Below are 15,000 nucleotides of genomic sequence, written 5' to 3'. Positions count from 1 at the left end.
CCAGGAAGCCCTCACTTAGCCCACACAGGGCCCGCACTATTATTCTACAACAATAAATCTGTTCCACTAAATACTTTTTAGCTACTATAACTGTCTTTGGGAAAAACAATTATTCTATACATCTGAAATGGATGCGGTTACCACTTAACTAATGTCTTTGTCAAAAATGTACAGTAGACAAAGGGATTTCAAATGAATTTATTTATTAATTACAAAATTTAAAACATTCAATTCAGGTTAATACAGGTTAAAGGATTAGTTCACCTCAAAATGAACATTTCCTGATAATTCACTCACCCCAATGCCATCCAAGACGCTCATGTCTTTCTTTCTTCAATGGAAAAGAAATGAAGTTTTTTGAGGAAAACATTTCAGGATTTTTCTCCACACAATTGGCTTCAACGGCAACCAGAATGTTGAAGTTCAATGCCGTTTCAAAGGGCTCTGCACGAATGGGGTCTTATCTGGCGAAACTATCGCCCATTTTATAAAAAAAAAAAAAAAAAAAAGTATATACTTTTTAACCACAATTGTTTGTTTTGTGCTGGTGTGCGATCCGCCACGCATTACGTCACCACGTTGGCACGCGTCACATCATCTAAGTTTTTTGTCTGTGTACTCCGGTTCAAAAAGGTAGGGAAGGACGAAAAATTCCATCTCATTTTCTCTTCCAACTTCAAAATCGTCCAATATCTTTGTTTTAATTTATTATTTTTTTCTTTTTTTTCCGTGACCTTTCCAACGTGATGACGTAATAGGTGGCACATCGCACACCAGCACAAGACGAACAATTGTGGTTAAAAAGTATATAATTTTTTTTATATATATATATATATATAAAATGGGCGATAGTTTCGCCAGATAAGACCCCATTCCTCAGCTGGGATCGTGCAGAGCCCTTTGAAACGGCATTGATTTGAACTTCAACATTCTGGTTGCCGTTGAAGCCAATTGTGTGGAGAAAAATCCTGAAATGTTTTCCTCAAAAAACTTCATTTCTTTTCCACTGAAGAAAGAAAGACATGAACATCTTGGATGGGATTGGGGTGAGTGAATTATCAGGAAATGTTCATTTTGAAGTGAACTAATCCTTTAATAAAGCTATTTTAAAACTCTGAAAGGGACTACACTCTACACAAATATAAAATGAATTTAAATAAAGATAAAAAAAAAATTATTACTTTGAGCTTTGCCAATGAATAATTAGCACATTAAACATTTCCAGCAAAGGTCACTCTTCCCCCGAGGTCTCTTGACCAGTCAGCAGACGGTGGTAACGCTCCTTTCGTCCACCCGCTCTGTCTCTTGAATTCCGCAGCCACACCTTTATTTCACTCTCAATTTCAGAATCAGGAGGACTTGGCACAAATGAACATTTTCTTACAGCCTCTGAAAAGCAAATAGGCATGAAACAACACCATGTGTGGGAAGTAATTAATATACATGCCATTTCATATATTACATGCTAGCTTACCTGTTACAACCCTCCTTAGCCTCAGGTTCTGAAATGGTCTCTTTTGGTTTGAGCCATTCCAGTTCATTTGAGTGGCTAAAGAATGGCCAATCAATGTTGTCATTATTCTCCTAGTTGCAACTTGGACATTACACCCACCAATGGTTCCAAGATAGGAAGGAAAATACACAAATTAAAAAGTGATTTGCATTGGTAAAAAAATAGGTTTAGGACAAAACATTTTTAAAAGCTTTCAGTCAGTGAAAAGTACAGTTCTAGTTATGGCAGAAAGTCAGGTGAAGTTGCACTGTTGCCAGTTTGGGGACAGTAGGTTCTCTTACTTCAAGACCCCCCTGGTGACTATTTCTCAAAAGCAATTTCTTTGAAATTTCTCTGCGACACTTTGTTGAGAAGCTACAGTTGTTAGAACAGCGCCACTAGTTGATCAGGACAAAGTATGTGGACCAATTGACTTGGTTCTCCCTTTGCAGTTGCAACAACTTTCACAAATACTCTTGTGGATGTTTGCGCATAAAATTCCACTGACACCCCACAATCTTGTGAAAATCCTTCCCAGAAGAGTGAAAGTTGTTGCAACTGCAAAGTGGGGACCAAGTCCATGTTAATGCATGTGGATTTTAATGGCATGCCATTGAAGTTCTTGAGGGTGTAACAGACTACTTTTGTCCATATAGTGTATGTAATTTCTGTCTTGAGAAGAGCTACTGTTGACATACCAAATCTTTCCGACATTGATGATCTTCCATTTTTTGCTCCAAGTTTTCCATGTCCTGGTAGCTTTGGAGGGGTAATATGACGTCATCAGGCAACGTGATCTCTTTGGTACTCGATCGAGAGATATTTGCTACTGTTCTCTCCAGCATAGTCAGCCTGTCCTTAATCTCCTCTAGTGTACTGACTAAATATCTATCAATACCTGAAAAGGAAGAAAACAATTAAAACTGAGCACAGAGACCGTTTTAGCAGAATAATAGGCCAACTATAAATTCACAATGGGGTCTAAAAAACAGTGTGCGCTTAAGAGTCCAGTATTGTACAGCATTTTGGCTAGGTTCAGATTGCAGGCCAAAGTGATCCAAATCCGAACAGCACTAGTCACATGGAATATGCTCTTTTCCAGGTCGGATTTGGGCAACTTGAATATGAGGTCCAATTCCGTTACAGGTCGGATTTAAAAAAAAAAAGAAAAAAAAAGCGACCTCAGTCTGGACAGTCGAATTGGAATTAATGCGACTTTGACGTCACCCTAGATTGATCATCTTCACAATTCTGCGCTAGCGGGAACGAGAACAGCGGGTAAGAGCAAATTTAACTCTCTTTCTCCTCCCCCTCGTTATTATTTGCTCACAAATTCTTTCTTCCACCTGAAATCAACCTAAAAACAAAACCGTAGATGCTAGCACTAACCTCTGTGGCCTCCATGTTTACTTCCGCACGATTTACGTCATATTACTCTTTTGCGCATGCAGGCCACATTTTAAAAATAATGTGAACAATCAGTCCAAAAAAAAAAAAAAAAAAAATCGGATCTGGCAATAATTCAGAATTGAGCTTTAAGGCCTGCAGTCTGAATGTAGCCTTTGTGGCTTTCTGTGTCACTTTCTCTGTACTATAATGCTAAATATACACATATACATGATATCGAATGTTGTTAAAATACTTCTGTACCTGTAATAGGTGAAAATAATGATATAGGCTAATGAATAGAGATGCACAGATTGACCGGAATTGGCTGATTTTCCCGTGATCGGCCATGACCGGCACTGAGTCTAGTTTTTGCTGCTCTGCTCACGCTCAATTAAAGTGAAAGTACCCTTTTGATGGACAAAATAGAAATTATTTCACACAAAAACTGCTCAAAATGCACAGAATAAACCATGTGTAGTGTTTTAACAAAAAATTGGAGCATGTCAGAAAATAAAATGAATAATGAAAAATATTTATAGAAGATTTATGCATTTAAGCTTATTTTTAATCATTTAGTTTCGGTAAAAGTATGCATTATAGCGATTATCTGTTAAAAATGTTCCATGTTCTATGCAAAATATTCTATTAAAGAAAAGATAGAAAATAAATATTTGTGTGTGCTGTAAAGTGATAAGAAAAAATTAAATCAGAATCGGCTAAAATCGGTATCGGCAGGTCAAACTCAATGAAAAAATGGAAATCTGATTCGGCATAGAAAATTGTAATCGGTGCATCTCTACTAATGAAACAATCAAATCCACAGACAATACATTACAGACAAAATCCAAATATTATTAGTAGTGGTCGACCGATATATCACTTTATTTGGCACTTTTAAAATATCGGCATCGGCCGATAAGTTTTTCTGATTGGCCAATGTGTTGGAAGCGGGACTTTTATTTTGACGGCGCTCCGGACTTTTATTTTGATGGGCAGCGCTGAGAACACCAGCCTGAGAAGAGAACGGTTTGATCACTTAGCGCCAGGGATGTATGTAAAATTAGCATTACCTTGTCTTTATTTAAAAAAAAAAATGATTACCAGTGCGCACGAAATTACCAGACTACTGAGTGCCCTGTTACAGTGCTTACTTCCTTTTTATTCATATATTCATATATTTTTTAACAATTACTTTATTTGTGAAAAATACTGTTGCAGATTCAAGAGGTTGCCATCTAAAGTATAAGCATGTTTAATTTTAAAGATTTTTTTTCTAATTTATTTAAAATGTATAAAATATTGATTAAAATAAATATAAAGTATATAATAAAAATATCGGCTTTATATCGGCCAACGGCCACCCTGCTCTCTAAGATATCGTCATCGGCCATGAAAAAAACAATATCGGTCGACAACTAATTATTAGGTAATGTAAGGCCTAGCCTAATAAGAAAGAAATGGATACTAACCAATTCTCAATGAATAACCATCATTACAAGATGTAGCCACAAAGAGTAAAAAATACTTTTGCTTCCAAGGCTAGAGAGGTGTAAGCCTTTTTACAGACTACTAAACATACCTGCTGATAGAGAGTGCCTCACAGGAAGGGGGAATGCTGCAGGTGAAGGACGGCTTGCAGGTGGAAGGTTGCTCTCAGGTGAAAGGTGACTCGCTGGTGGAAAGTGACTCTCTGGTGGAAAGCGACTCGCTGGTGGAAAGTGACTCGCTGGTGGAAAGTGACTCTCAGGTGAAAGGTGACTCGCTGGTGGAAAGTGACTGTCTGGTGGAAGGGGACTCGCTGGTGGAAAGTGACTCTCTGGTGGAAGGCGACTCGCTGGTGGAAAGTGACTCTCTGGTGGAAAGCGACTCGCTGGTGGAAAGCGACTCGCTGGTGGAAAGTGACTCTCTGGTGGAAGGGGACTCGCTGGTGGAAAGTGACTCTCTGGTGGAAAGCGACTCGCTGGTGGAAAGTGACTCTCTGGTGGAAGGGGACTCGCTGGTGGAAAGTGACTCTCAGGTGAAAGGTGACTCGCTGGTGGAAAGTGACTCTCTGGTGGAAAGCGACTCGCTGGTGGAAAGTGACTCTCTGGTGGAAGGGGACTCGCTGGTGGAAAGTGACTCTCAGGTGAAAGGTGACTCGCTGGTGGAAAGTGACTCTCTGGTGGAAAGCGACTCGCTGGTGGAAAGTGACTCTCTGGTGGAAGGGGACTCGCTGGTGGAAAGTGACTCTCTGGTGGAAGGCGACTCTCTGGTGGAAGGCGACTCTCTGGTGGAAGGCGACTCGCTGGTGGAAGGCGACTCTCTGGTGGAAAGCGACTCGCTGGTGGAAGGGGACTCGCTGGTGGAAAGTGACTCTCTGGTGGAAGGGGACTCGCTGGTGGAAAGTGACTCTCAGGTGAAAGGTGACTCGCTGGTGGAAAGTGACTCTCTGGTGGAAAGTGACTCTCTGGTGGAAGGCGACTCTCTGGTGGAAGGCGACTCTCTGGTGGAAGGCGACTCGCTGGTGGAAGGCGACTCTCTGGTGGAAGGCGACTCTCTGGTGGAAAGCGACTCGCTGGTGGAAGGCGACTCGCAGGTGGAAGGCTTTGTGACTGTCTCTGCCGTTTCAGTGGAGCAGATTCAGGCTCAAAATCAATGTAGCGTTTGGTAGGTCTGCACAAAATGAGGAGAAACAATCCAAGAATGCATTTTAACACAAATGAACAGCTGGCTCATACTAAATAACTGGCTTATACTAATAACTGGCTCATACTATTTTAGAAATAGTAAGTTTGCTTTCAGGATCTTGTTCACAACATTTATAACTAAGAATGCACCAGTACTATAATTTATGTTTAATATTTGGGCTGCACGATTATAACAAAAATCATAATTGTCGATTATTCCATTGAAATTGTAATTGCGATTATTAATTACGATTATCACAATTTACATTGAATGATGTTTTGAATAGTTTGGCCATGGGACCCACATTTCCCCATGGTAATCAAGTTGCGACCCACCTTTTTAGGAATATATAGGCCTATTATAATACATTTGTTTACACAAAAATTGTTGACACACAAGTACTGTCCCCCTTTCCTTAGCATACAAATAAATTGTAAGAATATGACTTGTACTGATAAATAAACAGTAGGCCTACGAGGTTAAGCTATTAAATAGCAGTCCCAAACTAGTTTTTGTTAATACAATCAAACCACCACAGTCATAAAAATATACCAAATAACCAATAAGTGGCATTTTGGGGTTATGGAAACAACAGTTACCATGGTACACAATTCTTACAAGAACTGTTAAAGAAACATGGAAGCTGCACCTGATAAATAGAATGAGCATCATACCTGCATGCAAAACACATGACGTACAAATAACATGATTTATTGGTATTTTACTTTTATTTCGTTACTTACTAATTTACGACGTTGCATGCTCATATTTCTTTTGCGCTTTAGTGAAGTGATACAGCGCGCACCGGCGCATTTGCACATGCAATTAAAGAGTGACATAATACAACTGACATATAGCCTGACATCTCATCTGTCCGCATATACTGAATCTGGACAACACGTTTTTTTTTTCTAATTTAAAACGTAACGACATTGCATGCTTGTTTATTTTGCACGTTATATAGTGAAGCGATATAGGCCTACGCGCGCCGCCACATTTGCACGTGCAATTGAAGAGTGCGTGCTACTGCATTATAGCGGCTGACAGGACAGGAAAGTCCGTTTTTCTGAGGTGAGAGACTTTTTATTTCAGTGTACACTTACGTCTCTGGTAGTTCCTATTGTGCTGGGTTCTCTGAAGTAGTCATTCTCTGAATGTAACATGCTCTAAACACACCACGCAGATTAATGTAAGCAGCTTTTTTTTTTGTAATCATGGCTTTGAACGATTACGTAATCGCGATTAGAAATTCGATTAATTGTGCAGCCCTATTTAATATTTAACCTAATTTGCATAAATGTACTAGACAGTAAAGGCAATAGAACAACACTTACTGTCTTGAACGCTGACTGCGATCTAATTCTTCAGGTTCACTGGCAACAGTTAAATTTGTTTCTGCCATTTTGGCTTTATATCTTGCCTTTTCATAATCCACTGTAAGAAACAAAATAAATGTCAATAGGTCTTTCATCCATTCACATGTTCCTTGACACCTTTCATGCAATGCTCAGTTTAAGTTATTTACAATTCTGGGAGAAAAAAAAAAATCTACCTGCTGTGCCCAAAACACAGATTTCATGTGCTTTCCATGTCTCTCCAGGAACTTCGTGCATCAACAAAGCTGCCTTGTGTTTGCCAGGGTCAGTATAAGGCGGCCACAGAGTTATGGAGGAGTCCTCATTAAGCCATTTGCTGCTCACAATCCCTACTGAGTTATCTGGGAACTCCACAATGTTGTACAGGGCCATCTCGCTGGTGGAGGGTGGCTCGCTGGTGGAGGGTGGCCCGCTGGTGGAGGGTGGCTCGCTGGTGGAGGGTGGCTCGCTTGTGCAGGGTGGCCCGCTGGTGGAGGGTGGCTCGCTGGTGGAGGGTGGCCCGCTGGTGGAGGGTGGCCCGCTGGTGGAAGGTGGCTCGCTGGTGGAGGGTGGCTCGCTGGTGGAGGGTGGCCCGCTGGTGGAGGGTGGCCCGCTGGTGGAGGGTGGCTCGCTGGTGGAGGGTGGCTCGCTGGTGGAGGGTGGCCCGCTGGTGGAGGGTGGCCCGCTGGTGGAGGGTGGCTCGCTGGTGGAGGGTGGCCCGCTGGTGGAGGGTGGCCCGCTGGTGGAGGGTGGCCCGCTGGTGGAGGGTGGCCCGCTGGTGGAGGGTGGCTCGCTGGTGGAGGGTGGCCCGCTGGTGGAGGGTGGCTCGCTGGTGGAGGGTGGCTTGCTTGTGCAATGTGGCTCGCTGGTGGAGGGTGGCTCGCTGGTGCAAGACACATACACATACACATACAAAAAAAGAAAGAAAAAAAAAACCTCAGTAGCTGTGGAGAAATGGAATGGCTGCCCATTCTGTGTCTGTGTGGATCAAAACATATTTTCTTGTTATATCTGACAGGTAGTTTATTTGGTCTGTACTTTCTAGATGACTTGCTTTATAAACACTGATGTCTTTTGAATCTAGAGGACTGGAGTAAAGGGAATCTAGCTTTGAAAACCTCTTGAAAATTATGTACTTTGTGTTGGTCTTTTCATCACATAATATGTTCTGTACCAGTCCCAAATTCCCTTGAACCATCACACAGTTGTCCCCAGTAGTTGTGGCAACGCAGAACTGTTGAAAGATTGCCTTTTTATACTGGGTGCAGTGAGGCAGGTTAGGTATTGATGGACCACACGAGTGTTTCATTTTCAGCAAAGGTGACTTGCTGTCTGTCTGCTTTGCTTTTTTAGATTTAATAAAGGTCCTTTCAAGTGTAATTTGGTTAAATATTTGTTTAAGAACAAACTGTGGTTTCCGGGAAGCTTTTTTCAATTTCCTCATATAGTTTTCGAATGGAAAAGCTGACACTCCATCTAAAGCTCCATACCTCCTAACATCATCAGCCAAATGAGTCAAACTGTGCACATTATACACCAATTCATCAGCACTATACAACTGCTCAAATTCGCTTAAGAAATGTTTCATAAGAGCATCAGCGTAGTCACAGTAATAATTACACAAGGCAGGAGAGAGCATCAAGTACATGGCAATTGAGAGATTCATGAAATTTCTGTAGTGGGAAGAGGAAAGGATGTCTTGTAAAACAATTGGGCCTGTATAAAGTAAGAACTGGCGGAATTCAGTGGCTTTCCACCGGTCAATGTTTGCTAATCTTCTTGGCTTTCTCTGAAACTCAATTGGCATATACTGCCTTAGCTGCTGCAATCTCACAGAGATAGCCATCACTGCATGGCATGTTTTTAATAAACGATCTTGCAGGAGCATCGCAAATGAAGCAGTCAATCTTTAAAGTAAAGTTCTTTCCTGCTACCTCAAAGCCTCACTCAAGGCTAGCTACCTTCTGCACAAAGTCAGACAAATACTGCTCCAAATCCAGAGGCTTGCTATTGCCACAAAAAATTCCAATAACAAAAGGTTCGTCTGCAAATGACACTTTGCCCAAAATTGGCCACAACTGCAAAGCAGAGCTCTTGTACAAGGGCAACCCATCAACATTAATTTGGAGGCCAATAGTGTTGCTAACATCGTTGATGAGAGTTGAAATTGTCCGCAGGTAAGTGAGAATGCCAAAATGTATATATTCACCTCCTTTGATGTTTTTAACATTGGCTGCTATTTTTGCGGTTTGTAGCAGGGTGCGAGCTTGCTTTGGTAAATTTGGATGGAACTCCTGTAGTGCACAAAGAAGATCTGAGAGGGTGTTCTGTGGCACATCATTCCTCAGAGCCCACTCACACAGCACCTTTGATAGTTTTGCACATTCATCTTCCACTGTATCACCCTCATCACTGCTGTCAACATCTTCCACTGTATCACTCTCATCACTACAGTCTCTATCACCATCTTCAACTGCATCACTCTCATCACTACTGTTGCCACAGTCATCAAATGAATTTAGGCAATCCATGAAAATATCATCTTCCTCATCATTGACATCCAGATTGGATTCAGGATTAACTTCTCCCAAACTTTCACCTCCATTAATCTCCTGAACTGAAGATGATGTATCAAAAGAATTCAGGATTCTTAATGTGTGCCGGCGCTTAGTCCAATAACTCCTGGAAGCCATATCCTCGTAACCTGTGATAAAATATATATAAGACTTTCACTTTCTTGGGCACAAAGAAAGGACATTCCCTTGCCGAGTCAAATAAATATTCTGTTAAAATAATCAGGCAACCTAATAAACTTTTGTCTAATTTTTCAATTTTAAAATGAAAATAGACTAATTTACAACAGCACTGCCAGTTTTTTTAAGCAATTTATAAGGGCTATAATAAAGAGAACACAATATAAGTTTTATATAAGTTTATATAATATAACAATTACAAATGCAAATAACTTATATACTGTACAAAGCTAAATTATGTTTAAAGGGTTAGTTCACCCAAAAATGAAAATTATGTCAGTAATTACTCACCCTCATGTTGTTCCAAACCAGTAAGACCTTCATTCATCTTCTGAACACAAATTAAGATATTTTTGATTAAATCTGAGAGCTGATCACTCCTCCATAGGCTTCTAAGGGACCGAAACTTGCTGGCCCAGAAAAGTTATTAAAGAGATCATTAATATAGTCCAAGTGACTCCAGTGGCTCAATCTTAAGTTTATCAAGCGACGAGAATACTTTTTGTGCGCAAAAAAACCCCAAAATAACAAATTTATTCCACTATTCATTTCCTTCTCTCTGGGCCTCGAGTTATTTCACGTAGTATAACTGCGCAGCACGTCTGTGTTGTACATCACACGCATCACACAAATGACAAGTGTCGGCCAATAGTGAGCCTTTTTGTGCACAAAAAGTATTCTCGTCGCTTGATATCCTTAAGATTGAGCCACTGTAGTCACTTGGACTATATTAACGATCTCTTTAATAACTTTTCTGGGCCAGCAAGTTTCAGTCACTTAGAAGCCTATGGAGGAGTGATCAGCTCTCAGATTTCATCAAAAATATCTTAATTTGTGTTCCGAAGATGAACGAAGGTCTTACGGGGTTGGAACAACATGAGGGTGAGTAATTACTGACAGAATTTTCATTTTTGGGTGAACTAAACCTTTAAATGCATATTAGGTTCGACAATTCATCTCACTACTTGTGCTGAACAACCATAATAATGCGTTATGGACGTAACCGTTACAGACACTTCATAAATCATGACCGCAATAATCTTTGTGCTTAGTTTTAATCTGAAAAAAGGTCTTAACTTTCTAATTCTTGTCTATTTTATAACAAAATTCAAACAATAGATGTCTCAGTGTAAGCGCTTTATCTCTCTTGGTTAAAACATGAATAGGCTATTCATCAATGTGTACTTGTCAATAAAAATATATGATTGATATATATATATATGATATATTTAACTTAATCACCCCCCCCCCCCCCCCCCCCCCCGGTCCCCAAATACCACACCACCGCAAATAGAGTCTAATTCTGTGGGAAACACTGCATTATACAAATGAAATCAACAGTGCTTTATTTTTTTCAGCTACCTTTAATAGCATTCAAGTACAAAATTAAATGAACAAATATAACAATAAAACACTACACTTCACTGTATAAATTATACATTGATTCTTAATAAAGCTACTGTGTTAAATTTCTTAGTCAAGAGCAGTGGGTGATTTTTCTCTTTGTGTTTTGTTATATTAGGGATAGTTAACTGTTAACCCAAAAAATCTGTTATCATTTACTCTCTCAAGTTGTTTTAAACGCTAATGATTTTTTTCTGTTGAAAAAAGTTATTTTGAAGAATGTGGGTAACCAGACAGTTGCTGGTCCACAGTGATTAGTATTATGTTTTTTTTCTACATTGGAAGTCAATGGGGACCAGCAACTGTTTGGTTATCCACATTCTTCAAAATATCTTATTTTGTGTTCTGTACAATAAAGAAATTAATACAGGTTTGATACAACATTACAGTGAGTAAATAATGACATTTGACATTTTTGGGTGAAATATCCCTTTAAAGACAAGCGGCAGCATGTTTAATATTAGGATGCTGCCATTTTAAGACCTGTATGCTCTATATACAACCAGTTTTCTCTCAAATGTTTTCTGCTAAAATGGCGTTTTTCGGGGACTAATGGCTAAGGCCGCGCCCCCTTGGCGGGCTCTGATGTGTAATGGCGTGATGCTAGCTCATTGGCGCACACGTCAGAGGCGCCTGCGCCATTGGATGTGCAGTTGCCGCAGCACAGCCAATGAGTGAGCCAGACGCTCACTGTTGCTAGCTGTGCGGCTGCACAAATGCGTTTTACATTATTATAGGCTTCAGTAAATCGAGGAAAGGGAGTTTACTTTCACCACGGGGAACTGATGTTACGATAATAACCGAGTAGTTTTCTCTCAAATGTTTAATTTCACTTTAGACGTATCACATAACCAACTACTGAATGCACTGTATCAGGATACTAGGATATTTCTTCAAAAGCAGATCGTGGAGCCATTTTAATCGTGCACGATCAAAAATCGTGTGCTCAGAGCACCGTTAGACGAACGAAGTTATAACTTAAGAACTTTTTTCCTTAGACTTCAGCAGTTTACTGTGACAATCTGACATGGTAACATACATAATATGGCAAACGGGGTGAAAAGGACCATATTTAGCCTATATAAGCTAACTAACGTTACTCCGTTGTCGTTCGACAAAAACATGGCCTGGATTAACAACAAAAAAAATAGGTACTGAAATACAATAATAGCAGAACACACACACTATGGCAAATATTAACTGTTAAAGATAATACTCAATTTACAGTTAAAACTCACCTCAGAGTCAGGAGTATCTCACCGTGAAGACAGAAACAACCGTTAAGAAGGCGGCAAGACGGCAAGTGACGACTGCAGCCTGTAGCGCGATGACGTTGATTAATCAAATACGTTCGACGCATGCGCGGAATTGGATACTTTTAACACGCATGTATTAATCTTTTATTTAATGTAATTTAAACTGTAATGCCAAGTTAAGGATAGAAAATAGATACTTAAATAGATATTTCATTAGACAAAATATTCTGTGATTTTAAATTAGTAGTGTATTTAAACTTTAAACAACGAGGGCAAAGTGTTTTGAAAAGCCTAAATAACCTATGTATTATTATTATTTGTTTAATTAGTTTAATTCTCACACTCGCTGTGCTATAGCCTACTTGGCAGATATAAGAGTTGTAATAAAATATGTGCATATTCTTTTTATACCCTAAGAGATTTAAATTAAGCTGACAAGAATAAAAATCCTGTGTCTGGTTTCCGATAGATAGAAAAAAAAAGTAAAAAGTTATAAAAGTTTTTGTGTGAAAAGCACCTATAATAAATAAACATTTATTTGACTTGACTGAGGTGTTATTAGTCATGTGAACTTGTCTTTTCTTTCAATTTAATGTATTTTTTATTGTTGAAAATGTTTAGCTATATTAGAATGATATAAATGGCATTAGGCCTATGGGAAATTGTATAAAAACAGACACAAAGAAGAAAGAAGTTTAAAATTTAATTTAAACTCAACTAACTCGGCCAGAGTGATGGATATCATAATAACTTATAACTTCTTCATATCTCTGTACCATCAATAACTGTACATTTTGACCTTCTCAAATAAATATAAATTGTTTTATTCCTAATATGCAGGATTCAAAATGAACTAGGTTGGTCGATTTTCTTTTTAAATTACGAGGCAGACAGATATTTTTTACCACCAATTGCACCAATTTATTTTGGATTACATTACAATCAACATATCCAGTAAAATTAATAGATTTGTTCTTAGAGTTTTTAAAGGGATCATGCGTTGTCTTGTAGACACAATCCAATGCAAATAATGGATTTTTTTCTTTTTATTCCTTCTGAGCAGAGTTATAAATGGTGGTCTTATTTAATTTCATATTCAATTTTAAAAAGCAGCAAAACGTAATGAAAGTGGGCTACCTAAACAAAACCTGCATGGGCCCAAAGGTACAAAATCTACTCTGGGCCCGAACGGGCTAGCCCACAATGCCATCATGGGCTTAATGTGGGTAGCCCGCTAGTGTGGGCTGCTCACAGTTAGCCCGCGGTGAGCCCAAAGCTGTGGGCCTCGCCTGGGCAAGCCCGCACTGGGCCTGTTTAGGTTTGGTGTGGGCTGGCCCTAGCCCACTGTGCCCGCAAAAAGCCAGCATGGGCCCCGCAGGGGCATGTTTGCAGGGTTTGGTGCTACCCGCCATAAAACCGAAGAAGAAGAAGTAGTATAACTTCCGGTTCCAGTGAAATGACTTCCGGACACACTGAAAATGTTAATGCTCTCTCACACGCGAGAATGTTTCAAAGTTTTTATATATTTGCACAGATATATAGTGTTTCACTTGTACGCACAAGTGTTTCAGTGTGTATCGCAAGTGTTTCAGTGTGTATCGCAAGGGTTTCAGTGTGTATCGCAAGTGTTTCAGTGTGTATCGCAAGGGTTTCAGTGTGTATCGCAAGGGTTTCAGTGTGTATCGCAAGTTTTCAATGGGTTTCGCCTCAAACGGCCTCCCATATAGGACTCGAACCCGTGTAATCGCGCCACAAGCTAGTTTTCCGTGCCCACCGCGTTACACCACTGAATTAATATTAAAAAGGTTGTTTTAATCTGAAAAGTTAAAAAGTCGTGTTGTGTCGTTTTTTTGTGACGCGAAGAAAACCCTTTTATCGACTCTTATTATGACACTTCCGGGTTCCACCGGAAGCTGGTGTGGTTTCGCCGCGGGCTTCACTGTTTAGTTTCACGTGTTCCATACACACAGATCTACACGAGCATGGCACATCGGGACGGGATCGTGTGAGTAAACTCATCAATACTTAAACTTTACCAACAGTTTATCAAGCTGTGGTTTAGTGAGCTGGTTTGGTCAGAGATAACTCCACTGAGATACACCGCTGTTTAAAGAGTCTTCACAGAACACTGTCTGTGGGATTACCATGTGACCTCACTAATGTAATAAAACACATTTAGTATAATACAACACCTTTAAAAGGCCTGTAAATCAGCCCATCCGTGTTTCTGTGAACTGAGGGAGACTAATGCTTCTGAACAGTGAGATCTGTGAGGTTTTTATAGAAGTCTCTTCTGCTCATCAAACATGCGTCTGTTTGATCCAAACTACAGCAGACAGAGTGACATTTAAAATAACTGCTTTCTGTTTGAATATATTTGTCAACTCTAATTTATTTCTGTATGGCTTGTATAATGTTACAAAAGCTTTTTATTTCAGATAAACCATGATAAAAATTGTACTCAACTGTGTTCAACAGCAGTAAATCATCATATTATTCATGATTTCTGAAGATCATGTGACACTGAAGACTGGAGGAATGATGCTGGAAATACAGCGGAGCATCACAGAAATACATTACACTTTAACACAGATTCACACAGAAAACCGTTATATTATATAGTACACATATTTAACAATATTACTGCTTTTTCTGTACTTTAGTTCAAATAAATGTAGCCTTAT

At 39.7% G+C, this 15,000-nt stretch overlaps 1 protein-coding gene across 2 annotated transcripts in view; it reads left to right on the top strand.

The window, feature by feature from the left end:
* rpf2 (ribosome production factor 2 homolog) overlaps nt 1-15,000 on the top strand; it is an 81,429-nt gene that overhangs the window by 60,958 nt on the left and 5,471 nt on the right. The window contains exon 1 of one of the 2 annotated variants that reach the window (XM_059513388.1): nt 14,255-14,321. The exons of the other annotated variant lie outside the window; for it this stretch is intronic. Within the exon in view, the coding sequence (XP_059369371.1) occupies nt 14,299-14,321 (23 nt within the window). The 5' untranslated portion in view covers nt 14,255-14,298. Of the gene's footprint in view, nt 1-14,254; nt 14,322-15,000 lie in introns of those variants that run through there. 2 annotated transcript variants of the gene reach the window in all.

Source organism: Carassius carassius, chromosome 27, assembly GCF_963082965.1.
Source record: "Carassius carassius chromosome 27, fCarCar2.1, whole genome shotgun sequence".
NCBI lineage: Eukaryota > Metazoa > Chordata > Actinopteri > Cypriniformes > Cyprinidae > Carassius > Carassius carassius.
Note: the sequence above shows the minus strand (reverse complement) of the source record. Positions and strands in the feature narration are given on the sequence as shown.